Source organism: Crinia signifera, chromosome 3 (assembly GCF_055691185.1).
Source record: "Crinia signifera chromosome 3, ASM5569118v1, whole genome shotgun sequence".
Taxonomy (NCBI): Eukaryota; Metazoa; Chordata; class Amphibia; order Anura; family Myobatrachidae; genus Crinia; species Crinia signifera.
This window is the reverse complement of record NC_139219.1, coordinates 46028020-46055778: the sequence shown is the minus strand read 5'-3', so window position 1 is coordinate 46055778 and position 27759 is coordinate 46028020. Positions and strand designations below refer to the sequence as shown.

The 27759-nt window shown below is 45.1% G+C and overlaps 1 protein-coding gene across 1 annotated transcript in view; it reads right to left on the bottom strand.

Moving 5' to 3' along the window:
* PRKCE (protein kinase C epsilon) overlaps positions 1–27759 on the bottom strand; it is a 316511-nt gene that overhangs the window by 103927 nt on the left and 184825 nt on the right. The window contains exons 5-10 of the mRNA XM_083175726.1: positions 23858–23943; positions 21548–21677; positions 19384–19526; positions 15164–15260; positions 11914–12128; positions 9777–9950 (exon numbers count right to left, since the gene is read on the bottom strand). Of these exons, the coding sequence (XP_083031852.1) occupies positions 9777–9950; positions 11914–12128; positions 15164–15260; positions 19384–19526; positions 21548–21677; positions 23858–23943 (845 nt within the window). The remainder of the gene's footprint in view (positions 1–9776; positions 9951–11913; positions 12129–15163; positions 15261–19383; positions 19527–21547; positions 21678–23857; positions 23944–27759) is intronic.

Here is a 27759-nt window from a genome sequence, read left to right as displayed (position 1 = left end):
TTTACCCAAAATATCCAGGTTTAAGTGAGACATTGGAGTAGATTTATTAAGCTCGGTGAAGTGATAAAGTGTCTGAATTTTATCACCGGCCAATCAGCTCCTACCTGTCATTTTTCAAACCAAGCCTGTAACTTCACAGTTAAGAGCTGATTGGCCGGTGATAAAAATCAGACACTTTATCACTTCACCGAGCTTAATAAATCTGCCACATTGTTACACAGACCACAAATTGTCAAACAGAAATGGTTTTATTTGTAATTTAGCTGAAATTTAATCTAATTTAAAGCGTTACAGGAATAGGCTTCTTCGGCCCTGGTTAAAACAATTAGATATAAAAAGATTAATCACCTTAAAATATTAATTTAATCAAATTCTGCACAGTTGTAATTAACTGTTTTTGCACCTTTGCAGCTTAGTGAGCACTAAAATCCATCACACAATGTACAAATAAATAAATTAGTATTATTAAGGTTTATATGCAGTACACTGCGATCTAGAGGTGTTAGGACGCTTTGCTGAACAGAGTGCACAATAAAGGGATCGGTGATACAGCGAAAGATAGTAATGTATGACTTCTTATACAACGCGGTTTGTAGGTATAGAGGGGTTTAATTGTCCACGGTAATTTTACAGACGGTAAAAACAACTTTTACCGCAATTTTTGAGGGGGAAATCCTATTAAAGCCTGTTTTTAGGGCCCAACATTGTTCACAGACATATTGCTGGTACACACTGGTCTATGTATCAGCGATATATCGCCCAGTGTACACCCAACATTACTCTCTCTGCACGCATTACATCTGCCCCATCTGCAGTACAGCATGATGTTGCCCATGTGCAATGTAATTCCCCCCCCCGCCCCCCATTGTTCTCAACTTATGATCACCTTCTAAGGCAGGGATGGGGAACCTTCGGCCCTCCAGCTGTTGCAAGCTGGAATGTGTAGTTCAGCAACAGCTGGAGGGCCGAAGGTTCCCCATCCTTGTTCTAAGTGGATATCTTATTACCCAAATTACTGTGATTGCCTTTCTTATATTCTTGTCTCAATGCTAGAGTGAAACCGGACATTATAGCAATCATCCTCTTGTGAAGAACACAACACTACTAATGTGCCTAAAATAATCACTAGTGACTTGTCCCATTCACCCTGGATGTAAAGATATTGGGGCAGATGTATTAACCAGTGTTAAGTGCAAAAATGCACTTAACGCTGGTTAACTGGGGGGATTACGTCTGTCCCTAATGTATTACTAGCGCACCTAACGTGCACTAGTGACAGCCCGCCGAGTTACGCTCGGCGGGGCTGTCCCTGCAATCCCCCCCAGGGATTAGCGGCCGGGGCGATGTATTAACAGCCTTCAAGGCGTTAATTCGCCCCGGCCACTTCGCCAGCTCAGGGCTAGCGTTGTCCTATCCCCCACTATGGGGACAACGCTAGCCCTGCGTCTGGCTTGGGCTGCGCTGGAGATCTCGCGGTTTTTGCGAGATCTCGCGCATGCCCAGTAAGCCGGGCAGGGGGGGCGACGGGGAGTGCGCATGTGCGAGGCGGCGAGGGAGCCGATAAGGAGAGCCGTTAACGCTGGGCATAACGTCTCTCCTTCTCGGCTTGGGGATGTTAATACATCTCCCCATAACGAGTGCCCGCTTCTCCTCGTTATGCAGGAGAAGCGGGACTCGTTATTTCACAAACGTAAAACGCTTAATGATACATCTGCCCCATTGTTATCAAATCCAAAACTGTTTTATCCCCCTATTGCTCAATCAAGGTCTAAAATGTAATAAGACAGAGTTTCCTAAACTCTGCTATAACAGGTCAAGTTGTAAAGATATCCATGCTTGAGTACAAGTAACTTAATCAGTGTCTCAATTAAATTTAACCATCTGGACTCCAGCATGATATCCTTAAAAACCTGGACTGACATAACATCGATTAGGAACTGTACTAGGGATCTTTTCTGGTACCAGTCAATTTGTGAAATGGGACTAGAACAAACAGAAGAAATGCCTTTTGCTGGTGCACCAAAGATTAAAGTGAGACTCTTAATACATAACGTTTATTTCATTGGTATAAAATATAGTTTAGCGAAATAAAACCACACATACAGAAATGACAACATTTAATAAAAAAGGGTAAGATGTTTCCCTTGACTCAGTGTGACCCCAATTCACCTCCACCTTGTATGTCAATATGTTTTTGCACGGTATGCAACCACAAGAGAATAGGTACTCTTGGTGAGACAGAGGACCTGTGATGCACAGTATAGATGTCTCTACGATTTGATACATATAGGTGCTCTCTCATATGTATATTTTGTATCTCTCATAGAGACTGGTTATTCGTTAGTATGGGTTTATGTCAATCACAGGGACCGACTCGTAAAGTTCAGGCTAGTGAATGCATCCAGACCAGACAGTTCCGTCTGGCGCAGCTATAAGTCCCTGGGACTGCTCCGTCTCCTATATGCTGAGCGTCGGTGAACTGTATCAGAGGTGTGCAGGCGTGCACTTGCCTCGTTCACCCGCCTAGCTCAGATGACGCTGAGTCTGGCGCCAGACTCGCGTCTTGGTCACGGAGGTAACCAGTGACCTGGGTTGCGCAGCGGTACAGATAAATTTCAATACATTGTAAGTGGGGAGGGGAAGAGGGGATTTAGAACACACTGAGTGTGTTAAACGGTCGGTCAGCGTACGCTTCGCTTAGAACGCTTCCTCAGGACCACCCGGTGTGCGTCCGGAAGCTCCTTTTATTCCACCCATATCATGCATATTCATGAGGTGATCGGGGGTGTGTGCTTGAACGTCCCGATCATTGGTCTAATGGTATGACCCTTCAGTTTCATTGGTCGGTGAGTAGTTGGCATGAGTTAGCAGCACCGATAGTAAATGATATACCTTTCTCTATATATCAGAGGTGTAACGGTATTTAAAGAGGAGAATACTAAGGTCTAACAAAGTCAATAGCGTATCATTCGCTCCAGTCGTCGACATGTAATATGCCGACTCTGTTCAAGTCAGACTAAATTGTCTGATTGCTTGCATCGTATATGAATTCAAGACATGCTGGTATATTCCCAGCAGGTACCCGGTCGCGGGATCTGAGTGTCTCAATGGAGACTAGTTGTAGTATTAACGTGTGTGTCATTATCGTGCAGAAAAGATCTCTATATATCAGAGGTGTAATGGTATTTAAAGAAGAGAGTACTAGAGTCTAACAAAATCAATTGCGTGTCAATCGCTCCAGTCGTCGACATGTAGTGTGCCGACTCTGTTCAAGTCAGACTTGGATTGTCTGATTGTTTGCATCGTATATAAATTCAGGACATGCTGGTATATTCCCAGCAGGCACCCAGTCGCAGGATCTGAACGTCTCAATAGAGACTGGTTGTAATACTGCCGTGTGTGTCTTTATTGTGCAGAAAAAGATGTCATATATAATTATGAGATGATCGGGAGTGTATATTCCGACGTTCCCTTCATTGTTCTAGTAGTTTGCTACGTCAGTTTCACTGGTCTGTATATAGTCAGTATTTGATTAATAATGCTAATATTATGCGTGGCATTGCTCATATTCAGTTATAGAAAAGTATTGAGAGGAAAGAAGATGGTAAGATCTAATAAAGTGTGTTTCCTCTCCATTCATATTGTACTTGTCAACATGTTGACATGTGATGTGTCGTCTGTGTTACTTTGGGCGAGTTTAATAGTGCTGACTTGTCATCTTGTATGATTACGAGAAATGAGGGCATGTATCTGGCGGGCACCCTATCGCGGGATCCGGGTGTCCCCATGAGGTCTACACTAATGACATATATATCATTCTCCCGATATGAGAGATAAGCGGAGAGTAGGTATGCGCCCATGTCATATTTCCACATGTCATCTTGTTGGTTTGATCGGGTCTAAGAACCTTTGATACATATCCCAATATTTCTCCTGGGATGGTGAAGGTTTAACGGAGAGTCAGTGAGTATTGATGTTATTGTTAAAAAAGAGAAAAAATAGATAATTAACTGGTGATATCATGGGCAGTTCTGTGTATTAAAACACTTCGTATTTTCCTTTAGGTGCTAATAATTCACATAGAGGATACTGCCTAATTCTCCCTTCTAATAACAGTGATTTGAGTGTCTATTGAAATGCTTTTGGTGTGTGGCTTAGTGAAAAACAGTGAATATAAAGAAGACAAAATTAAAGTCACAAACTGTGTATACAATCGTGCAAGAAAAAACGGTCGTGTGAGGCTTATTGGTACTATATTGGGGTTCTTTATGAACCCTTATTGCCTAAGTGGACAGTCTGTGGATCCTAAATAAGTGATGTGTTCCTTAGTTGATCACTGTATCGTGGATGAGTGATAAGAAGTGTCTCCAGTGATTTATGTGATAAGGATTGGTCGTGGAAGTGAGGTGGAGCAGGAAGCGAGGCTAAGTTGGGTTACATGATATTGTGATAATAATTGATACTGGTGTTGGTCAAAGTTCCCAACAAAAAATGGTCTCCGGAGAGAGAAGTGTCCATGTCTCCATGTGTATGACGTATTTAAGATCAGGAGAAAAAAGGGGGGTTTGGTTGTGCCAGTAATCTAGGTGATTTCACGTATATTATCATTTTTCGTATACCCTGAAAGTTTTTCTAGGGGGACCAGCGTTGCGTTCAGTCAAGAGAACATGGGAGATCGCCGTATCCCAGTTGTGGGTTTTCTTAAGATCTAATAAAGTGTGTTTCCTCTCCATTCATATTGTACTTGTCAACATGTTGACATGTGATGTGTCGTCTGTGTTACTTTGGGCGAGTTTAATAGTGCTGACTTGTCATCTTGTATGATTACGAGAAATGAGGGCATGTATCTGGCGGGCACCCTATCGCGGGATCCGGGTGTCCCCATGAGGTCTACACTAATGACATATATATCATTCTCCCGATATGAGAGATAAGCGGAGAGTAGGTATGCGCCCATGTCATATTTCCACATGTCATCTTGTTGGTTTGATCGGGTCTAAGAACCTTTGATACATATCCCAATATTTCTCCTGGGATGGTGAAGGTTTAACGGAGAGTCAGTGAGTATTGATGTTATTGTTAAAAAAGAGAAAAAATAGATAATTAACTGGTGATATCATGGGCAGTTCTGTGTATTAAAACACTTCGTATTTTCCTTTAGGTGCTAATAATTCACATAGAGGATACTGCCTAATTCTCCCTTCTAATAACAGTGATTTGAGTGTCTATTGAAATGCTTTTGGTGTGTGGCTTAGTGAAAAACAGTGAATATAAAGAAGACAAAATTAAAGTCACAAACTGTGTATACAATCGTGCAAGAAAAAACGGTCGTGTGAGGCTTATTGGTACTATATTGGGGTTCTTTATGAACCCTTATTGCCTAAGTGGACAGTCTGTGGATCCTAAATAAGTGATGTGTTCCTTAGTTGATCACTGTATCGTGGATGAGTGATAAGAAGTGTCTCCAGTGATTTATGTGATAAGGATTGGTCGTGGAAGTGAGGTGGAGCAGGAAGCGAGGCTAAGTTGGGTTACATGATATTGTGATAATAATTGATACTGGTGTTGGTCAAAGTTCCCAACAAAAAATGGTCTCCGGAGAGAGAAGTGTCCATGTCTCCATGTGTATGACGTATTTAAGATCAGGAGAAAAAAGGGGGGTTTGGTTGTGCCAGTAATCTAGGTGATTTCACGTATATTATCATTTTTCGTATACCCTGAAAGTTTTTCTAGGGGGACCAGCGTTGCGTTCAGTCAAGAGAACATGGGAGATCGCCGTATCCCAGTTGTGGGTTTTCTTGTGTCCACTCTTCTTCGTTAGACCATTGTCATGGACCGTTTTATAATGTCTTGTGGGTTTTCTTGTGTCCATTCTTCTTTGTTAGACCATTGTCATAGACCGTTTTATAATGTCTTGCGCTATTTTCCACGATAGGTTGTGTTAGACTAATTTGTCTTCTAGTGGTCGCCCATCTGATTCTAGATCAGGGGTTTATCACACATATTGAACCTGAGACCATTATTTGGTCAAGAAAATGCCTTATAGTTTGCATTTGGACCATGTAAGTAGTTATTCACAGGGAGACTGTTTATATAATCTCCTCATTCACACCATACTGGTCGTTTGTTTAAGTGTTTGGAACCATATCAGTTATTGTTCACAAGAAAACTGTATAGATGTTCTCCTCATTGAGACCTAGTGGAGATAGAGTTTGCATTAAAAATATCAGTCTGGTTTCTTGTTTGAGAAGCTCTTTATCAATGTCACCTCGGCGGGTACCCATCACTACCTGCATCATTCCATAGGCTTGGAGGCCTTTGGCATTTCCCTGATGGTACCTAAGGAAATGCTTGGCCACTGGTGTGAGTGTCTTGCCAGCCTGTTGGTCTCTTTTGGCATATTTTATGCTCGCCAGGTGTTCTGATAGTCGGACTTTCAGTGGTCTCTTTGTTTTCCCAATATAGTGTTTTCCACAGGGGCACTCAAGATTATAAATTACCCCTGGGGTGTCACACACATTGACATATCTCCCCCCCAATTTGTGTCAATTTGTGAAATGTTTTAACAAAATAAATGAAATCAAGCCAATGACTCTGCTGCCACCTTGTGGACATTCTAGGACCCAACATTAAAATGATATGCAAGCAACACTAAATTTATTTTAATTGTGGAAATATAGTTTTGTAATCAAAAGCACATAATACATCTACGCTAAACAAAAACCTTTAATTGACTTTAACTGATTGAACTGTACAGACAAATACAATCCAACTGGGGAGGTGTAGAGGCTGATCTGTTTACAAGTGACCAGCAGAGCACAATCTTTTATCAGCGACTTATTGCTATTATTTCCTGTGCTCTAAAGTCTGCAGAGTAAAAAATAGCACACTTGCTGGAACTGCAAAAATAAATAGCTATGCACAAAAATGCTTTGTAGCTATTTTCTAAAGCATTACAGGATCCTGTTTATGTAATAACAAGATGGTATTTCCACCCACTTGATATAGAAATGTCATCTTTTCCTGCTACGGTGGACCTGTTTGGTTAGCTAAGCAAAAAGTACATGAGCTCGTTACAATGTTAAGGTGCATACACACTGTACAATTTTTTTGACCAATTTTGTTAAAAGACATTTCCCTTGAACCTAGTGTCCTGAACGAAAGATGTTGACAAAAGACGAAAGATCTAGCTACAGTTTACAGGCTTTTTTTAAAAAAGATATCCAAATTGAGCTGCATGCAGTTGACGACCAACCTTGATAAACAACAGGCGGGTATGTGCATCATCATTCGTCGCATACACATCGAAAGATATTTTGACCAATATCGTTCAGAAGAGCCAAAATGAACGAAATTGGTCAAAAAAATTGGTCAAAAAATTGTACAGTGTGTATGCACCTTTACAGTGTTTGAGGTAAAATTATCATAATTAGGAGCAATACTACTGACAGCTGTTGCATTTAATAAAGAATATTTGACGGTAGTGTTTAGCACAAAAAGGTTATTCTAGGATTTCTCCTGTTAAGACAAGAGAATGACAAATATTATACAAAGTCTGAATGCGAACTTGCATAATATCATTAACCCTTTGAGTGCCAAGTGAATTTGTCAAAATAAGTGTGACATTGCCAAGCACAACAGTTTTATTCATCATAACGACCTGCAAGGTTTACCTTCTATAGGAAATATAATGTTTTTTTACACAACATTTTTTATTTGAAGTCATTTAACAAATGTGAGCGATGCTGGGATTTTTAGCAGATATTTTGTACATCTCTCACAGAGTTGTTGGCACTCAAAGGGTTAAAAAGAAGGGAAATGAATGATAATGTGTTAACATTATTTCAATGATGGGATGTGAGGACAATAACTTTGTGTTGTGAGCAATAAACCTGGCATTTGATTCAGGCAAACCACTTAACCCAGGATCTGATGCGTCGTTACTGTGTTTGAAAGGCTTCCATGTTGGTTAATAGTCCAATTGAAGTTAAGTGGATCATTAGTGGACATATTAGTGGGTGGGAATGGGAGATTGTCTAACAGCACACTAAAGGGGTGTACACACGGGCTGCAGCTGGGAGATTGGGCTATTTGACTAAGCAAATCGCTAAGTCAAGTCACTCCCGGAGATAAGTTGGCGGCCATCCCCAGCAGCGGCCCGTTCATACAGCCGAATAGACACTGCAGCATCTAGGAAAAATATTGCCTGCCGTGTCTATTTGGCTGGCGATAGTGACGCTGTGGGGCTGCGCATCGCTATTGCCCGCTGGGTACACAGCGTTAGTTCCTCTAATACTGACTGCAGGCATCTGTGAATCAAAGGAGTTTGTATATTCTCCCCGTACTTGCGTGGGTTTCCTCCGGGTACTCCGGTTTCCTCCCACATTCCAAAAACATACGGGGCTGCGCATCGCTAACGCCCGCTGGGTACACACGGGGTGATTCACGGAAATTCTAAGCGTTTCTGATGATGTAGTCAAAATCACTTAGATCAGGCAAGTCCAAACTATGGCCCTCCAGCTGTTGTGAAACTACAAGTCCCATCATGCCTTGCCACAGTTTTGCTATTAGGGAATACTTGCAAGGCATGCTGGGATGTGTAGTTTCACAACAGCTGGAGGGCCACAGTCTGGACATGCTTGACTTACTGTAGAGGAATTGCCCATCCAACCTGACCACTTATGTGTATATGTGTAAAGTGGATTCTAATCCTCTCTCTGTGTTCTGAAACAAAGCTGCTGGACTAGACCATGGGGCTCATTCAGAACTGTTAGCAAGGCTGCAATTTTTTCAGATGGACAAAACCATGTTGCACTGCAGGAGGGGCAGATGTAACCTGTGCAGAGAGAGTTAGATTTGGGCAAATTATTTTGTTTCTGTGCAGGATAAATACTGGTTGCATTATTCTTATACTGCAATTTAGATTTCAGTATGAAAACACCTCACCCAAATCTAACTCTCTCTGCACATGTTACATCTGCCCCACCTGCAGTGCACTTGGTTTTTTCATTTGAGAAGGAATTTGCCTTTGCAAGTGAACCAGAATAAGGTATAAGGGCCAGAGATATACATGTAGATGCACGGCGCAATTGAACAGGAGTAATGCATGTACTGCCATTACGTCAATGGGAGTGGGGGCAAATGCAACTACTACTGAGACTTTATATATGATGTCTTCACAAATTAAACATGTCCTCCCTGTAAGGCAGCATTAACACTGGCCCTGTTATTGTAACTCTTTCAAAGTTGCTGTAGTCAAATATGTTACTATAGATGTAATTAGTTTATGTTTGTAACTTTTTAATGTCTGATAGTAATTTCCTAAAGTTCAATCTTTATTATATGATGTATATCTGCCTTTGTTTGCAACTGATATTGATGTTTTCTAATCCATTTTGTCCTTCATGTTAGTAAATCAGGGAGTATTTCCACATTTGGAGCTGAATATTACTCCTACCTTCCGATGTATTGTCCTGCTTATTGTATCGGGTCACTGTATTGTTGTCCCTTACTTTCTATACCAACGCGTTTCTCCCAGTGTGTGTCATCTTTCTGTTATTAGGGACACAGTTGTGTATCTAGGTATGCTGCTGGATTTCTATTACAGTCAGAAAGTGCAGTAATGGTGGCAATTCTTATACCCTGATGAAAGGATGTAATATCATTCTGAAACGTAAGTGAACCGCTGAATCATTTCGTGCACACAGAGAACTGATTGAATTACACACAGATATACTGTATTTAGCATACACTCTGAGTAGAAGATTTCACATTACCTTTGTCTGAAAGCAGCAGTACAGTTGTGTTAAATAGGGATGTTTTCTTGCTAGAGCTAAGATTCTTTTCTCGGTCATAGTGCAATCCACGTCATCGTCTTGTAGAATGACGTCCTTCTTCAGGACCTTCACAGCATATACTTCATCTTTTCCTTTGAACTCGGCAAGCATGACCTGTAACCAGGAAGTGTAATACAGGTTAGCACAGAGGTACAGGTAGATGGATAATGGCCTGCTGCTAATTGAATATGCACCTTTATGTTAATAAATATGCATTTCTTTAATGACCAGCTTGATGTCCTGCAAAATATATTTTATCTGACCACTTTCCAAATTTATGGTTTCTGTTCTCTGTAGTGCTTGGAGACAGGGGGTCAGGAAGATGTAGGGAAATGCCCCAATGAGGAAATAAATAATGGATTATGGGAAGGTCACAATGGGGAAGATGTATTAAGCCTTAACAAGAGATAAATGTAAGGGTGATAAAGAGAGATAAACGTCCAACCAATCAGCTCCTTACTGACTTTTTTCAAACACAGCCTGTAACATGGCAGTTAGCAGCTGATTGGCTGGATGTTTATCTCCCTTTATCTCTCTCGCATTTATCTCTTGTTAAGGCTTACGGCCCCCATACATTAGGCCGACTTGTCCGGACCCAATTCTCCTGTGAGCCGCCCGGGAGGCTCACATACAATTTGGCACTTGATGAGCCAAATTTGACATGTGATAAATCGCTTGCGACTTATCACATGTCGGGGAGTAGGGGGCGGGCGGTGAGGTGCAGGGGGGCGTCGGTCATCATCATCAGGGTGGAGCAGTGTGACGGGCAGCGGGTCCCTGAGCGCTTGGCTGGCGGCGCCGGTGAGTGCTGACCTGTGCCGGCGGTGTGATGATCACAGTCTCTCATTCAGCAGTGCTGCGGGACGGGACGCGCAGTGGCGGGTATTAGATTTTTAATAAACCTGTCAAATGACTGGCCGTTCTCTGATTGGCTCAGCCCAAAGTGCCGAAATCGGATGAAATCGTTCCAAAATCGCATAGTGTATGGGGGCCTTTAATACATCTGCCCCAATATTTGGTATGGTGCCTATTGTTACTAATATATAATATAATACATATATATCAATGCTCATGTGACATGTTAATCTACTGCCTAAATTCGTAATGATCTGTAAGACATCATAGACCCTGACCCCAGCTCTGAGTGCCAGCCTGTCCTGAACAAAGGGCCCTTTGCATAGACACAGCCGGGGACATTTCCTAAGATGGGAGTTCTATTACAGATGGGCAACCAATCAGACACTATTATCTTCTTGAAGGTGCGAAATAAGAAGTTGATTCTGATTGGTTGCCCATAGGAACATCCCATGTGAAATAGAACACCATCTTTGTAAATGTCGACCAGAAAGCCAAGGAAGACGGGAGACCCAGATGGCTCACAGACTATAGGCCGACATTTCCCACTGACAAAATATAACACCAGCATAATGTTCGACACATAATATAGGTCAAAATGGCTAAGGTCAACAGGGTCGAAAGGTAGACACAAGCATTAGGTCGACGATGGGAAGGTCGAGTCAAAAGATTGACATGAGTTTTTCACAATTTTTTTCCCAAAGCAGATGGTATTTCGTACCCTACCATCCGCTAAAGCATGGAGGGAGAATATAATAGTGTGCCACCGCAGTGAGGTACTGTGCCTGAAGCATGGCGAGCGGTGTCCATGCCGACTTGCGTCGACCTTCCCATTGTTGACTTAATGTTTGTGTTGTCCTTCTGACCCTGTTGACCATAGCCATGTCCACCGAATGTATATTGACCTTCATAGTGTCCATCCTATGACCCATATCCAAGTAATTGTACCCCTAACATTTTAAAGCAAGTGGAAAAATGATTGGGGGAAGAAAGGCGTTAATTCCTCTAATACTGACTGCAGGCGTCTGGGGATCGGATGACTTTTATATATAGTATTTTATATCGTTCTTCTAGATGGTTAATTGACGGTGTTCTGGGACACAACGCCCTCCTCTCTGTCAGCAAAGTTCCATCCACCACGGTACTGAAGGAGAGGCAGTGGGATAGGCTATGAACAAAATACAAAAATACCCAGCGTCCAATCTGGGGCTATACCACTTACCTTTCCAAAGCTGCCTTTCCCTAATACTTTGATGAAGTTGAAGTCCTCCAGGCCTATCCTCTTCGCCTGGTGAAGTTTGATCTCCCCGTTTTCTCCGTTCTCCCCCGATATTGTCACCTGGCCGTCCGTTGCTGCGGATGCAGCTGCTTTATGCTCTTCTCCCCGGTTGTCAAAAGACAATGCTTTTCGGATGTTGTTTTCTAGCTCTTTAATTTCTGTATAGTAAATACGAGTGAAATGAAAAAAATCACTAGACAGCAAACATAAAACTGAGGGGGATGTAATAGGTAACAGGATGTAATAGTTTGCCAGAGGTACGGCATACCGGCCGATCTCAGACATTTCTTTAAAGTGGCGATCATTTCCAAGGCATGGTTTAGCCTTGTAAATGATTGCAGCATTAATAAATGTCTGAGATCAGCTAACATCGCGCACATCCAAAAAACTCTAAATGTAGAGGTCTTAGAAGTACTATCTGCATATTACTGTACTGACCTAATGAAGGTAACGGAAGTTTGTATCATAAAGTACTATTTCTTTATTAAACCCTGTGACTTCCTCATTAAAATGACAGAAGAACACGGACAAAGTTATAGCAGCCAATTAAACATTAGGGGCCAGATTCTCTAAGCTTCAAAAGTGATACAATAGAGAGTGATAAACAGCCAGCCAATCAGCTCCTACCTGCCATGTCACAGACTGTGTTTGAAAAATGTCAGGCAGGAGCTGATTGGCTGGCTGTTTATCACTCTCCATTTTATCACTTTTGAAGCTTAGAGAATCTGGCCTTAGATGAGAAATGGATCTATCTAATCTAAAATTATTTTAAATACACAGGTTTTTTTTCACGGGTGACATAATGCCACTCTTGGGGGTTAAATGTGCAAACTAGGCCCTAAACAGTTAATTTACTGCTAAAACAACTATACTACTGTTAGCTAGGCACAATGGGACGCATCCTATAATCCCACGAGTTTGTGGCGGCATTGGCCACACTTTATGGCGGCCTGAGTAGAATTTTGTGCAAAGTAGGGCTGATTTCAGCCTGCAAAGGGTGTGAGGTTGGGACATTGAAATGCCCGCGGCAACAGCATATCGCACCCTTCACAAACAATAGGACTGATTCCAATATCTACGTCTTCTGAGATGTTATGCTGTGTCCAGGCCCACTCAGTATCAAAATGTTCTTGGGACACCATAATTGTTATCTCACAACCCCTGTAGCCTTATACACCCTCCTCCCCTGCTACATAAGCCTAACGGAACATGTGTATGGTGAGCCTAGGTGCAAATGTATAATCTGGGCCCCCCTCCTCCATCACAACCACAGTTCAAAATATGCAACATGGCAGTGCGTGACTGGGAGAGCACAAGGGCAGAGTGTGACAGGGGAAAACAGTTGGTGACATAGGGGGTTATCCAGGTTGATTCGCAAGGCTGCGAATTCGCAGCCTTGCGAGTCCACCAAACCCCGCCTGGCGAACGACCGCCCCCTCAAAGTGCGGCATCGCCCGAACAGCTGTGAATGGATGTTTTGCATAAACATCCATTCACATGGCTCGGGTAACCGCCCACATCTTTCGATGGTCACTGACCATCGAATGATGTTTAGCGTGCACGCATTTATAAGTGACTTTTCAGTTGCGTATATATGCGTGCACGCTGGCGTGGATACGGCCGGGCAGCTGACATCCGGTGATGTCAGCCACCCGCCCCCCACACCCGCGTCACTGCCTCATTTCCATGAGAACGCCCAGTGTTCTCATGGGAAGGCCCATGGAACGCTGGGCGTTCCCATATGGTAATGGGGCAGCCCGGCGCCCCCCGCCCATCTCCGCCCCCCCCCACGCCGGCATGCGTGGGTGCGCGCACCATACGCCTGCACATGCGCAGATACCCGCCTGCGAATGCACGCAGTACCGAACGGATCTGAATCAGGCCCCTAGGCCGCAGTGAGCCCCTTAGTCCTCATGGGCCCTGGTGCACCGCACCTGCAGCACCAATGCTAGTTCCGCCTCTGCCTAATGCTGTAGCAAATCGCACCTGTGGCCAAGAAAACATCCCACCATAGTGTGTCCATAGATCCTCTGAATTAGCTTCACCCACCCCCAAAGTGAATAAGTATGTCATCACTAGCCAGTCATATAATGACTGTACCATAGATTTAGAATGCACAAAACATGGCAGCCCAGCTGCTCTGAGACTACAGACAATGCCAGGGAAGTGGGAGAGCCTATGGGCATGACCAAGTCAGGGAAAGCCCATCTGCCTGTGGTCACATCTCATACCACGGTGCCAGGTAATTGGTTACATAAAAGTGGTAGTGTTGGCCTGGTTGGCCACCAACATGAGTGCCCTCTAAGGATTAGAGCAATAATAACAATGATTGGGACTATAGCCCCAGGACCTTAAAATACAAATAGGCCCTGAACCATGACAGCATTTAGAGAGACATACTATAGGGGGCACACCTGCTCACATGACACAGGCCACACTAAACACAGGGGCTATAATAGTACAGACTTAAGGGGGCAATTCAATCATTTATCTTGCCCGATCTTGTCCGCGGTTGATAATCAATTTTGTTTATCATGCTTTTTTAATGCGTCCATGCAGGCCGGGTTTCGTTGCCGAAGGGCTGGTCACAACCCAAACAAAACGATAGTAAATGTGAAAGTGTCTCCAGTGTTAATAAAGATTTTTAAAATACATTTTATACATATTAAATTTCAATAATTTTGAAAATCCTTTGACTGATAATAGTATACGGTTTTGCAAATATTCTAATAATAATGTGCATGTTTGAGCTATTATCACACAAAGACTGCATGCAGCCTTGCTATTAACGTCAGTGGGCCAGATGCACTAAGCCTGTGGTCTCAACTTTGGTCCTCAGGGACCCCCAACGGTGCACGTTTTCCAGGTCACCTCACACATACACAGGTGCACTAATTACTCACTGACTTATTTTAAGAGATAGAGACCTGCAAAACGTGCACTGTTGGGGGTCCCTGAGGACCGAGGTTGAGAACCACTGCAATAAACTTCAAAAGTGATAAAATGGAGAGTGATAAACAACCAACCAATCAGCTCCTGTCTGACAATTTCAAACACAGCTTGTAACATGGCAGGTAGGAGCTGATTGGTTGGTTGTTTATCACTCACAATTTCATCCCTTTTGAAGCTTAGTGCACCTGGCCCAGTATACAATAAAAACTGTATGATTGAAGGGAAAAGTGAGATCTCGAACCCTGATCACATGGTGAGGTTGGGGCTGATTTTGACCTATCATCTTCTACAGATGGACCCCCAGGAACCGGCGGCTGCGTCTCAGCACCTGCATTTAACTGAAAACAAACATAATATCAGAAATACCCAAAGTAAGACATTAACATCACAAAACACACAATAACAAAACATATTCTAATTCCATTTGATATTATTCAGAAAATTCCCTATATCAGGGGTAACCATTCAGCTGCTGAGGAGCTACACATCACATGATGCCCTGCCACAGTTTTAGCATGCTTTAAGCCAGGCATGTCCAACGTTGGCCCTCCAGATGTTGTGAAACTACACATCCCAGCATGCTTTGCCACAGTTTTGCTATTAGAGAATGCTAAAACTATTGCAAAGCATGCTGGGATGTGTAGTTTCAAAACATCTGGAGGGCCAATGTTGGACATGCCTGCTCTAAGCCCTTGAGCATGGCCAACTAGCAAATCTGACGCAGAGCATGCTGGGATGTGTAGTTCAACAACAGCTGGAATGTCAAGGTTAGCCATCAAGGCTCTAAGCAGTACTGTGGCAGGGCATGCTGGAATGTGTAGTGTCGCAGGAGTTGGGGGCGTCGCTCATTTACAAAGGCTTTTAAATAAAATTTTGCATAAAAAAAGAGGATATAACATTCGGGGACAGGGGTAAAAAGTGGGTTGGGCCCCCTACCCAAAAATAAGATTTGGCTAGGGGGCCGGCAATTCCAGCAATCTGGACTCCATAAAAGCGCTACTTTCAGTTCCACCCATGTCCCAGGGACATTGATCAGGATGACCCTGTAATCATTATAAAGGTGCCCATACACTAGGGTGATTCCATGGCAATTTGGTCACCTTTTCAAAATCGCATGAGTTTGACATCAGGTCCGCTGCGATGCGCAGTCCCGTGAGCATTGCATCAGAGCCTGAACATCGCACGGGCTCCCCTATATATATATATATATATATATATATATATATATATATATATATATATATATATATATATATTGCATCATCAAGCCTCCTGCAAGCTTGGCTGGGATCGTACACGATACATCGTAAAAGGCATGCTTACGTTGTATCGTATGCAGTCCTGCCACACCAGGGGGGGTCCCGGGCGACTTCTCCCCTCAGTGGTATTGGCACCTTAAAACACAGAGTGACAAAAGAAAAAGAACAAATGCCTGGTTGCTATTGGTTGCAGCTCCACTTCCCTGTGTATTTTTCATAACTGTCTGTACATTGGAACGGAAGTGGCTTTTTTTCTTTCTAAAAATCTTATTTATTTTGGCCAGAAATGAGAACTTAACAGCACCAGAAAATGAACAGAAGAATTTTCAGGTTTACACTATGGATATGTAAAACTAATTATCAGCCCGTCAAAATGACGGAACATCATAACAGTAATGTCAGCACTGGTGGTGTGTGCGCCCGTACGTGGCAATGCCTGAATTGCTTTGTGGGGTGCCATCTAGTGGCTGCTGGCGCAAACACTTGCATTCCCCCCACAGATGTGAGAAACAGCGTTAGCCTTTTATTACATATGATATCAGCATGATTTAATATAAAATGTGAGCATAGTTATACGGTTACAGAATCAGAACCAGCTGGTCCCAGGACTGAAGTCTTGGTTTCTAGCACACATTGCAACACTTGTTACATAATATCTGTGGTCAGGTCTCACACTGGCCCTTATTCTGATTCGCGCGGTACGGCCCGCGTGCGGCCGTACCGCCGATGTTTTCCGTCTGCACATGCGCAGAGGTCAATCTGCGCATGTGCAGGCGAATTCGCCGCACATAACGTTACTACGCCGCAAAGGGGGCGTATAGGGGAGTGAGGGGCTTCATGCCCTCATTTCCCTATGTATACGCCCCGCGTTTCATGGGCGTTCCCATGCAAACGCGGGGCGTATGCATGCTAATGAGGGCATGACGCAACTCATGGGGGCGGAAAGCTGACGTCGCCGGATGTCAGCTTTCAGCACCCATACAAGCTACCACACGGACGATTGTCCGTGTGGTCTCAGCTTGCGGGAGCTGCCGCGGCGTGCGGACCTGCCTTCGATGGTCGACGACCATCGAATGCAGGGGGCAGCTCCCACCATGGTGGAGGCGTAGCCTCCACCATTTTTATGCGGATCGCCAGCCGTCCGTGTACGGACGGCCGTGGCGATCCGTAGGGTGGGCGGGGATTCGTCTGGTGCGGTCGGAGCCGCATATGCGGCTCGACCGCACCAACCAGAATAAGGGCCACTATCTGTGGTCATGTCTCACACTGCCTCGCTCCTTCCTCAGAAACGTACACGATCTGTGTCCTTAATACGTGCTGTTCTCTGTAATGACCCTAAATCTGTGCCAGTTGGGGGGGGGGGGAGGGTGACGTGTAACACAGCTTGCTATGCCACTGTCCCATGACTCTATGATTTAACAGAATCTGGCAAGGAATTCTGGCTTCGAGTGGCACTCACGGGATGCATGGCAGCAGAGGCCTGTGGGAATATAAACACCATATACTGGATGTCCAATTATTATGTTGCCCGAGACAGGCACAGCATTCTGAGAACTAATTTACAAATTCAAAGAATCAAAAGTTACAGTCGCAGTATATAGAACGCTATAACATAGCGCACAATAGATGTTTTGGACCACAATTGATCTAGTTATAGGGTTGAAATAAATGTTTAGTACAAACAAATATGATGTGATCTGTTATTATATTTGCACCTTACATTTATTTCAGGATCAAATGGAAATTTGTAAAAACAAAATTAAATACAAAGTACAGTATATATAAATTATTATTATTGAATTATTATTCAAATCCATTCGCACGCACGGGGGACTGATGGTGTGCGTCTGCGCATGTGCAGAAGTAGGGTGTGTGCACCCACGGCGAACAATCTGTTTGTCAGGTGCACACACCTAGGACAGCGGTCAGGGGGGGGGGGGGCTGGAGAGGGGCGTCGGGTGATGGGCAGCCCCATTAACCTATGGGAACGCCCAGTGTTTCTTGGGTGTTCCCGGAATTTTGTCTCGGGTCTTGACCAGGGTTGGACCCAGGACCATTGCGGGTCCAGGGGCAGCGTGAATTGACGCAACCCGAGTCCCGTTCGCTGTACTGTAAAGGCACTGCTGGGACATCTCCCAGCGCCGCCCCACCTCCCAAAGAAGTCACCCACCCGGCTTTATGTCGGGTCCGGTGAGTAATCTGAAAGGGCTGGCAAACTGGGTCGCAAGCCGGGTCCAAAATCCTGAGTGCGACCCGGCCTGCCAGTGTGAATGGGGTATAAATCACTTAGCACATTTTACATTTGCACCACAAGCAGTGCATCATGCTTTTGCCAAGGTACATATTTACTCCTTTTATTGGTTTTGCCCCAGTGATAAGGGAGGAGAAGCGAGCCTGAGAAGTGGCCTATGGCAACCAATCAGCACTGAAGTAACATTTATCATTTACAGAATATAAAATTAAAACAGAGCAGCTGATGGGCCACTTCCTCTGGCTCACTTATCAATGGTCAATAGCCTGATTTCTGATGAAGTGGAGAGTTGTTTTGTGAAAGACCTTATATTGTGGTAATTATCTCAACTATCTGCAGGGGAAGCTGTACCAAGACTTCATATTTGCCCCCTCTGATGAAACGTACATGTGCTAAAGGTCATTGTGAATTTATAGTCTGAGATTTAGCTTAATATGGCCTACACACATGCCGATATTAAGGCATTTTCTAAGCGATTTTGCTTAGTTTGGCAAAGTCGCTTAGCAAATGCCCTCACATCGGTGTATGTGTGGGGGCTGTATCGGCATCTGTGCGCGTCCCCGCGCGTCTTTATCGCTGGCCGAGATTGATGGACAGTGTCCATCAATCTCGGCATCGGCAGTGTTCTCCCACCGGAGAACACTGGCGCTGTCTGCTCGCTTAGCACACAGAGCTGACAGCTCGCTCTGTGTGTGGGCTGTCAGCTCTGTGTGCTAGGCGATAGCTGCGCAGCACAGCCCGACCTAGCATAGCTAGGTAGCCCTGCACACATCGGCATGTGTGTAGGGCCCATTAGACACCTTAAAACTCTCTCTAACAACAGGAAATGCTTCTCCAAATGTACTTTTCCACATCATCTTCTATATGACTCATGGCATGGTTATATGGCTATGGAAATCTCCACTATATTACTTTGATGGTCACATACCTCATACTAACATAAGGACTTACCTTTTTCCTTCTCTGGCCTGCGGCTGTTATTTTATCTGGTGTAACGCCCAGATCTGCTAATACTTTAGCTATACCCCGAGAGTCCACTCCACAGTTTGGTGCTACATTAGATTCACAGCGCCGATGTACGTTCATTTTACAGACTGGACAAATATTAAGAAAGAGAAAAGAAGTACAGTGTTAACTCAAAATGGCAGAATCAGTGTAATATACATTGGGGCAGATGCATGAAGCAGTGATAACGGAGGACAAGTAATAAAGTGCTTGGTACTTTATCACCAGCCAATCAGCTCCTAACTGTCCCTTTTAAAAACCCAGCCTTAACAGTCAGAAGCTGACTGGCCGGTGATAAAGTACCAGGCACTTTATCACTTCTCCTCCATTATCATTGCTTCATACATCTACCCCTTTGTTTCTCTTAAGGCCCCCATACACTAGGGCGACTTGCCCTTAGGACAAGTCGCCCCCGACTTCCCCCTGAGCTTCCCCGGCTGCTCCCCGGGGAGCTTGATTAGATTGGCACTTGATGTGCCATTTTTTACATGTGATAAATCGTCTCGATTTATCACATGTAAAAAACCCGGGGAGCAGGGAGGGGGGGGGGGGGGGGGGGGGCTACAGAGCAGGGCTGCTGATGGGAGCAGGGGGGGCTGGGGACGCTGCGGGGGACACAGGCGGCATAGAGCCGGGCAGAGGGAGCCGGGAGCTGTCAGTGCTAGAAAAAAAAGCCTATACAATGAATGGGCAGCCTGTGATTGGCTGAGCGCTCTCTCAGCCAATTGCTGACTGGCTGAGAGAGCGCTCAGCCAATCACAGGCCGCCCATTCATTGTATGGGCTTTTTTTTTTTATTCAGTACTGACAGCTCCCGGCTCCCCCTGCCCGGCTCTATGCCGCCTGTGTCCCCCGCAGCGTCCCCAGCCCCCCCTGCTCCCTCCACCGCCGCGCCGCCCCACTAGGTCCCAAGTCGGGTGGTCGGACGTGCAGCAGGTCTGACCATCCGACACAGATCCGATGCGCACGGGACCGCGCATCGGATCTGAGGGGACATCAAAACTAGCCGATTTTGGTCCGATTTCGGACAGATCCGACTGATCTGGCCGAAATCGGACCAAAATCGGCTAGTGTATGGGGGCCTTAAGGTGCAAAATTATGTTTGTTATTCTTTGTGATCTTATGTTGCATTAATGGCTGGTACTGAGAGGGACGCAATGTCTACAGTTATTAGGTCTACATTGATAAAATGGTATCAGGAAACATGTCAACATTGTCAGAATGTCAACAACAGGTTTAGGCTGTGATTTGGGAAGGCTAAGATTAGGTACTAGATGTAGGTTAGGCTACAAGGTGGGAATTGGGGTTAGGGTTAAGCATTAGAGGAAGGTTTAGCACTAGGCTTACATGGTTGAGGGTCATATGCTAGAGGGCCGGTTAGGTATAAGGCAGCAATGCTCGTGGGAATGCCGCTCCATCAGATGGCTATGCCGGATATCACACTCGCATAGAGACCTGAAAGATGCCGCGGTCGCTGGTAAATCTATTGGGGGCAGGTAAGTCCCTTCAGCCCCACCAGGAGTGATATGTCAGCGAACTGCAAAAATATTTCAATTCTACTGATGTGTCCGCATACTGTACCCCTATCCTCCGTGTACTACAAGTAGCATTGCACATAACCTGTGAGCTCCACATGATTTAGTACCGCCGACACTTGGGGCTAGAGTCGCAACTGTGGCATGGCACAACTGGAAGGGCTATTTACCACGCAGGGAGGCTAGATGTATGTGGGCACATCTGTACGTGAAGCTGGTCTGGAACAGCACATCGTGGCTATCCACACTATAAGATTTTACTTGCACCACATAGAGGTGCAGAGGAAAGCTCCCAATGTTTTAGAGCCTACTGTAATAGAAATATATGTTTGCAGTTCAACATCAGTGACATTTATTTGACAGCGCAAAAAAACAAAAACAAAATTCTGAGGGGGAAGATAAAATACCAACCTACCAGCTTCTGTCATTTTACAGCCTATAAAATGACAGTTGGGATATGATTGGCAGTACTATAAATCACACAGAGCTTTATGAAATTTCCCTCCTTGTTACAAAATAGATACTTTTACAGGTGCTCCCCAACAGCAGGAGAAAAATACCTGTATGTTAACTCACCTTTGCATTGTAAACCCTGTCTCATGAGACCCCATAATAATGAACCACAGTGATCACAGAACGTCGGAACTTTGTAGTTGTGGATGCCGAACTTGTGAGGCATATTGACACTAAAACGCTGAGAGCCAACCTGAGTAAAAAAGCAAAACGTTATTGATGATAATCAATCACCTGTAGAACATCTCATACAATGGGGTAATTCAGACCTGCTCGCTAGACTGCGTTTATTCAGCATCTAGCGAGCAGGTTAACGCCGCCCTGGCGAATGTACGCTTACAGCCAAAAGGTAGCCCGTGACTAAAATTTCGGCTGCACAGTATTCTGCAAATTGGGGGCAGGTGCTGGCGTCATGTGACATCAGCCGGCCGCCCCGAGCAGGCAGGCTGACGCCTGAGATCCCTGAGGCCCGCCCACCACCGACTGAAAATATAGCCGAAGGGGTCTGCAAATGCGCATTAGTGCATGCGCAGACTCCCACCATCGACGGGGGGGCTGAATTCGCTGCTATATGAGCTGGTCTGAATGGGCCCCGATGTGTGCGAGCAGTTGTGAAGTAACCTCTGAAATGAGGGGAATACAATGCCCGGCACTCCATCTTCCTTGGTATTACACCTTTCAGCATGACCGAAAAGCAAAACTGTTGTTGCTGGGAAGCAGCCATACATTTCCTAAGCAGTAGTTGCTAGATCCAAGATGGAGAAATGTGCCGGGAAGTGGCGACTTGCAAAAGGAATAGTTACACCATATCTTTAAAGGTCCGGAAATATCAGTACTAGCCCAGTAAAGGGCATAGAACACCCCTATAACAAGCCTAAAAAATTAGATCTCAATGTGTAATGAGACTGTTGCTGTGCATTGATGTAATACAAGAAATGAAGATGTTTGATATAGATCTGGGCAGTGAAAGAACATTTGCTGCACTAGTGCAGCACTACAGCGCCACGGGGGAGAAATACAAGGCATAGGGAAGGATATAGCAAACAGAAGCACTAGCGCAGCACTACAGAGCCAAGTGGGAAAGATACAAGGCATAGGGAAGGATATAGCAAACAGAAGCACTAGCGCAGCACTACAGAGCCAAGTGGGAAAAATACAAGGCACAGGGAAGGCTATAGAATACAGCAGCACTAGCGCAGCACTACAGAGCCACGTGGGAAAGATACAAGGCACAGGGAAGGATATAGAATACAGCAGCACTAGCGCAGCACTACAGAGCCACATGGCAAAGATACAAGGAATGACACGGCAGCACTACAGAGCCATGTAGGAAAGATACAGGCACAATGGAAGGATATAGCATACAGCAGCACTACAGAGCCAAATGGCAAAGATACAAGGCACAATGGAGGGACACCGCAGCACTAAGGCAGCGCTACAGATCCACGTGGGAATGATACAAGGCACAGTGGAAGGATAAAGCAGCACTAGCGCATCACTACAGAACTACTGTGCCATGTAAAATTCCCATGTGGCTCTGTAGTGCTGCGCTAGTGCTGCTAAATACCTTATTCCTTCCCTTGTATCTCTCCCATATGGCTGATCTAGTGCAGCACTAAAGAGTGGGAATTATACATGGCACAGTAGAAGGACAAGGCATACAGCAGCACTAGCGCAGCACTTCAGAGTCGGACATGGAAATTATACATGGCACAGTGGAAGGATATAGCATACAGTAGCACTAGTGCAGCACTACAGAGCCATGTGGGAATTATTCATGACACAGTGGAAGGACAAGGCATACAGCAAAACTAGTGCAACACTACAGAGCCACGTGGGAATTTTACATGGCACAGGGGTAGGATATACATACAGCAGAACTAACGCAGCACTACAGAGCCACGTGGGAATTATTCATGACACAGTGGAAGGATAAGGCATACAGCAAAACTAGTGCAGCACTACAGAGCCACGTGGGAATTTTACATGGAACAGTGGAAGGATAAGGCATACAGCAGAACTAGCGCAGCACTACAGAGCCTCATGGGAATTTTACATGGCACAGTGGTAGGATAAGGCATACAGCAGCACTAGGGAAGCACTACAGAGCCATGTGGGAATTATTCATGACAGTGGAAGGATATACATACAGCAGCACTAGAGCCATGTGGGCACAGTGGAAGGATATAGAATACAGTAGCACTAGTGCAGCACTACAGAGCCACAAGGAAATGATACAAGGCACAATGGAAGGCTATAGCATAGAGAAGAACGAGCACAGCATTACACATTACGTGGGAATGATACAAGGCACATGTGTCGCCAAAAATATGTTTTTCAGCAAACCCTCAACTGCTGAATGTAAATATTTACCTCATCGGGAGTTTCCTGTTTCTTTAGCCCGGCACACTTCGTTATTATAAGTTCGTGGCATCTCTTGTGAACTACGCAAGTGCAAACTGCAGACAAAGGATGAGAGAGTGATGGTCTTTTGTGACTAGAATTCCAGCGACATTGAACACAATGACATAAAAGCCTGGAATATAAACATTTCTTTACATATCATCCATCTACAAGAAACTTATCAGATATTCATGGTTACAGCAGATAAGGCACATATAAAGGAGGAAAAAATAAATCCACCCAAATGATTACGGCAGAGGTTCCGAGACAAGGCCCTCAAGGCAACCTAACGGCCGAGGTTTTAAAGAAACCCACGGCTCATCAGAGATGGTTATATCAAATTGACTGAGGTATTAATTAAGTCACCTGTGGGCAAGCATCAATATTCTTAAAACCTGCACTGCTGGGGTGCCTCGAGGACAGCGTCTGGGAATCTCTGGACTAAGGGATTATAGTTTTTGAATATTTTTGTTGTGTGCTGTAATTAAATGCGGAAATAATTTCTGTCTTCTGTTCTGCCTTTCATACCTCCCGCTTTCCCCTCCCCATCATCTTCCCTTCCCCACTAAACAGGCATCAGACTAATTTATACTAGCCTGCCACACCCCTATAATATCCTGGAGTCTTATGTGCATCTTTCTTTTGAAGTGGGCAGGTGTTGATGATGGTCTTGTTGCTATATGGTAGCCCACTTCCTCTGTGATTTGGGACAGAACACTCAGAGTGAGTTGTACTGGGTGCCCCTCCCAGCGCAAGTGTTAGGGGCACCCAGCACAGGGCAAGGCCGCCCCACATGCTAGGTCCTGTCCCGCAACATCACGCAGCCTTTGCAGCCCACTCCCATGCGGTCCAGACACCCGTGTTGTCTGGACCAAACCCACAAAACGCTACGCAGCTTCCTCCTCAATGGCCTGTCACCACCCCGTGGCGTTGCCACCGCCCCATTGCTACGTAAACTGCGGTCGCAACTGAGTAGCAATTTTCGGAGATCTGCACATGGGACTGAATAAAGCCCATAGTAGGGTGGTATGACAGTGATGATGCACTTTAGGTTTATCTTTCTGGAAGACTCCCAAATTTGAGGGTTATCTTGGTTCCTGTGAAGATGATAATTCTCATACCACCCTCTTTTTCTATAAATTGAGCTTGGTCAGGGGGCTTGATGAATTGATTCAGTATTGTGGGGACAGGGACTATAATGATGCAATTTGTAGCACCCTCTGCCCCACCCCATCCACCCCACCTACTTGACATGACAGTGGATGAAAGTTGGTAAGTATCTACACATCCACCATAATCAGTGGCGGATTACCCACTGGGCGACAGGGCGGTCCCCCCGGGGCCCCCACACCTGCCACCCCAGTGCTGCAGCGGTGGTGGGTGGCAGGCAGCAGGGTCGGGCGCGGGGCGGGCAGGGAGTCCGTGCGGGGGATGTGAAGTCTGCGGCGGGGTCCCTGCGACTGATGATAAGTCAACAGCGGGGTCCCTGCGGCAGATGGGAACTAGTAGTTTCCATCTGCCGCAGGGACCCCGCCACTGACTTCCCATCCACCGCAGGGACCCCGCTGCCTCCCCAGTGGTGCACGGACCCCGCTGCCTCCCCAGTGGTGCACGGACCATGCTTCCCGGATCCTTGCATTGCCCATGTACTAGGGGGGCACCTGTCTCCGTCGGGTGGGGGGGTGGGGGGGGGGGGCCTAGCCATAATTATCTTTGGCCCTTACCCTCCAAAATCTTATAGAGGTGAACTCCAAAATGTAGGCAAAGTGTTTCTATCTGAAGAGGAAGGGGGATGTTTCACAGGTGGGGGTGTGAATTATTAGTGCAGTGCACATGCAGGCAGAAGAAATCTATTACAATTAGGATAACTGAGGTGCTTCTTATGGGCTGTGTATCATATGCAGATTAAAAAGTAATTCTATACAATTTTCAAACACATGTATTTCTTTATGTCTTCATTAAATAAAGCCTTTATCATTGCAATACAGCAGGGGTGAGGAACCTTTTTAGTGCCAAGGGCCGTTTGTATGGGGAAAAAATCCTTCGGGGGCCATATGTAAAAATTTCTCTTACAAATTGTTCTGCTGCAGCCGTTTCACGCTCTGGCGGCTGCCGCTGAATAGGACTGACAGTCCCCCGCTGCTGTTAATTAAGAGGAATCTCGCAAGAACTAACAACTTCTCATGAGAATTCCCCTGTACTTGACTCCTGGCAAAGGGTGGGAGGGCCACTCAAACCAGGTACGAGGGCCGCATACGGCCCCCGGGCCTGAGGTTCCCCACCCCTGCAATACAGTATGCATGTTTTATGCAGATCTACTGTATAGATTTAGAAACCTGCAAATGATTTACAGGACACACTGCAGAACTTGTCTGATCACGCTTCCTGCCAGAGACCATGTTAGCTGGAGCTGGCAGCTCCTACTGTGCAGATAGCAGACTCACACATAAAGTAAAGGCCATACACGAGACAGCCTGGGTGGAGATAAGATACCCAGCACGGAGCATGAGAAATAAAACCTGGCAAGAACCAACAATTTCCACCCACCACCCTGTTCTCATCCTTAAACCATTAAGGCTGAACAGAGATGAGACAAGATTCCCAGAGAGCAAGTCTTAACAAAGAGCCTCTAATCTTGATCAGTGCATTTATGTATGTATGTATGTATGTATGTATGTATGTATGTATGTATGTATGTGTGTGTGTGTTTGTTTTATGGCCAAAAGTTTTGAGAATGAACGTATTTGCTTTCACAAAGTTTGCTGCTACAGTGTTTCTGTCGGATGTTACTATGGTGTTACAATCATTTCACATGTGTCATTTATTGACAATTACATTACGTTTATGCATAGTCTATATTTGCAGTGATGACTTTTCTGACCTCTGCAATTCCCAATGGCATGCTGTCAATCTACTTCTGCGTCACGTGCTGACTGATGGCCGCCCATTCTGTGCTAATCAATGTGTTGTGAAAAGTTGCTTTTGGAGGATGTTTTGGTACTATTCTTGATTCGGGATGCGGTCATTTGGTCTACTGCATTATGGTAGAAAGTCATTAGGTCGAATCCATTAGGTCGACATGCTAAAAGGTCGACATGACTCTAGGTCGACATGGGAAAAGGTTGACATGATTCTAGTTCGAAAGGTCATTAGTTCGACAGGTCATTAGTTCGACAAGGTCATTAGTTCGACATTGTCTATGTCGACATGGAGTTTTTCACTGTTTTTTGAGCCAACATGTGCCGACAGGCGGTATTTCATGCCCTACCATCCACTAGGGCGTGGTGGGAGAATAAAATAGTGTGCCGAGCGTAGCGAGGCACCGTGCCCGACGCATAGCGAGCGCAGCGAGCGATGCGAGGGGATGCAGTGCACTTTAAACTGTGTCCATGTCGACTGTGTTGACATTCAGGTAAAAAAACAGTGAAAAACCCCATGTCGACCTTGTGAATGTCGACATAGACAATGTCGAACTAATGACCTTGTCGAACTAATGACCTGTCGAACTAATGACCTTTCGACCTAGAATCATGTCGACCTTTTCCCATGTCGACCTAGAATCATGTCGACCTTTTAGCATGTCGACCTAATGGATTCGACCTAATGACTTTCTACCATAATGCAATAGACCAAATGATCCCAACCCCTTGATTCATGGCTGTGTTCTTAGGCAAAGTTGAAAAAAGGGATTTTTGTAAGAACTTACCGTTCGAATCCCTTTCTCTGATATGGTCCTGGTGACACAGCTCAACACTGGGATGTAGGAGGGTCCGAAGGAGCCAGGCACCTATCCTAAAGCTTTAAAGGGTAGGCTCCTCCCCTACTGCATCCCTGGACTCTTCAGTTCAATCTTTCAAAGCCACTGGAATACA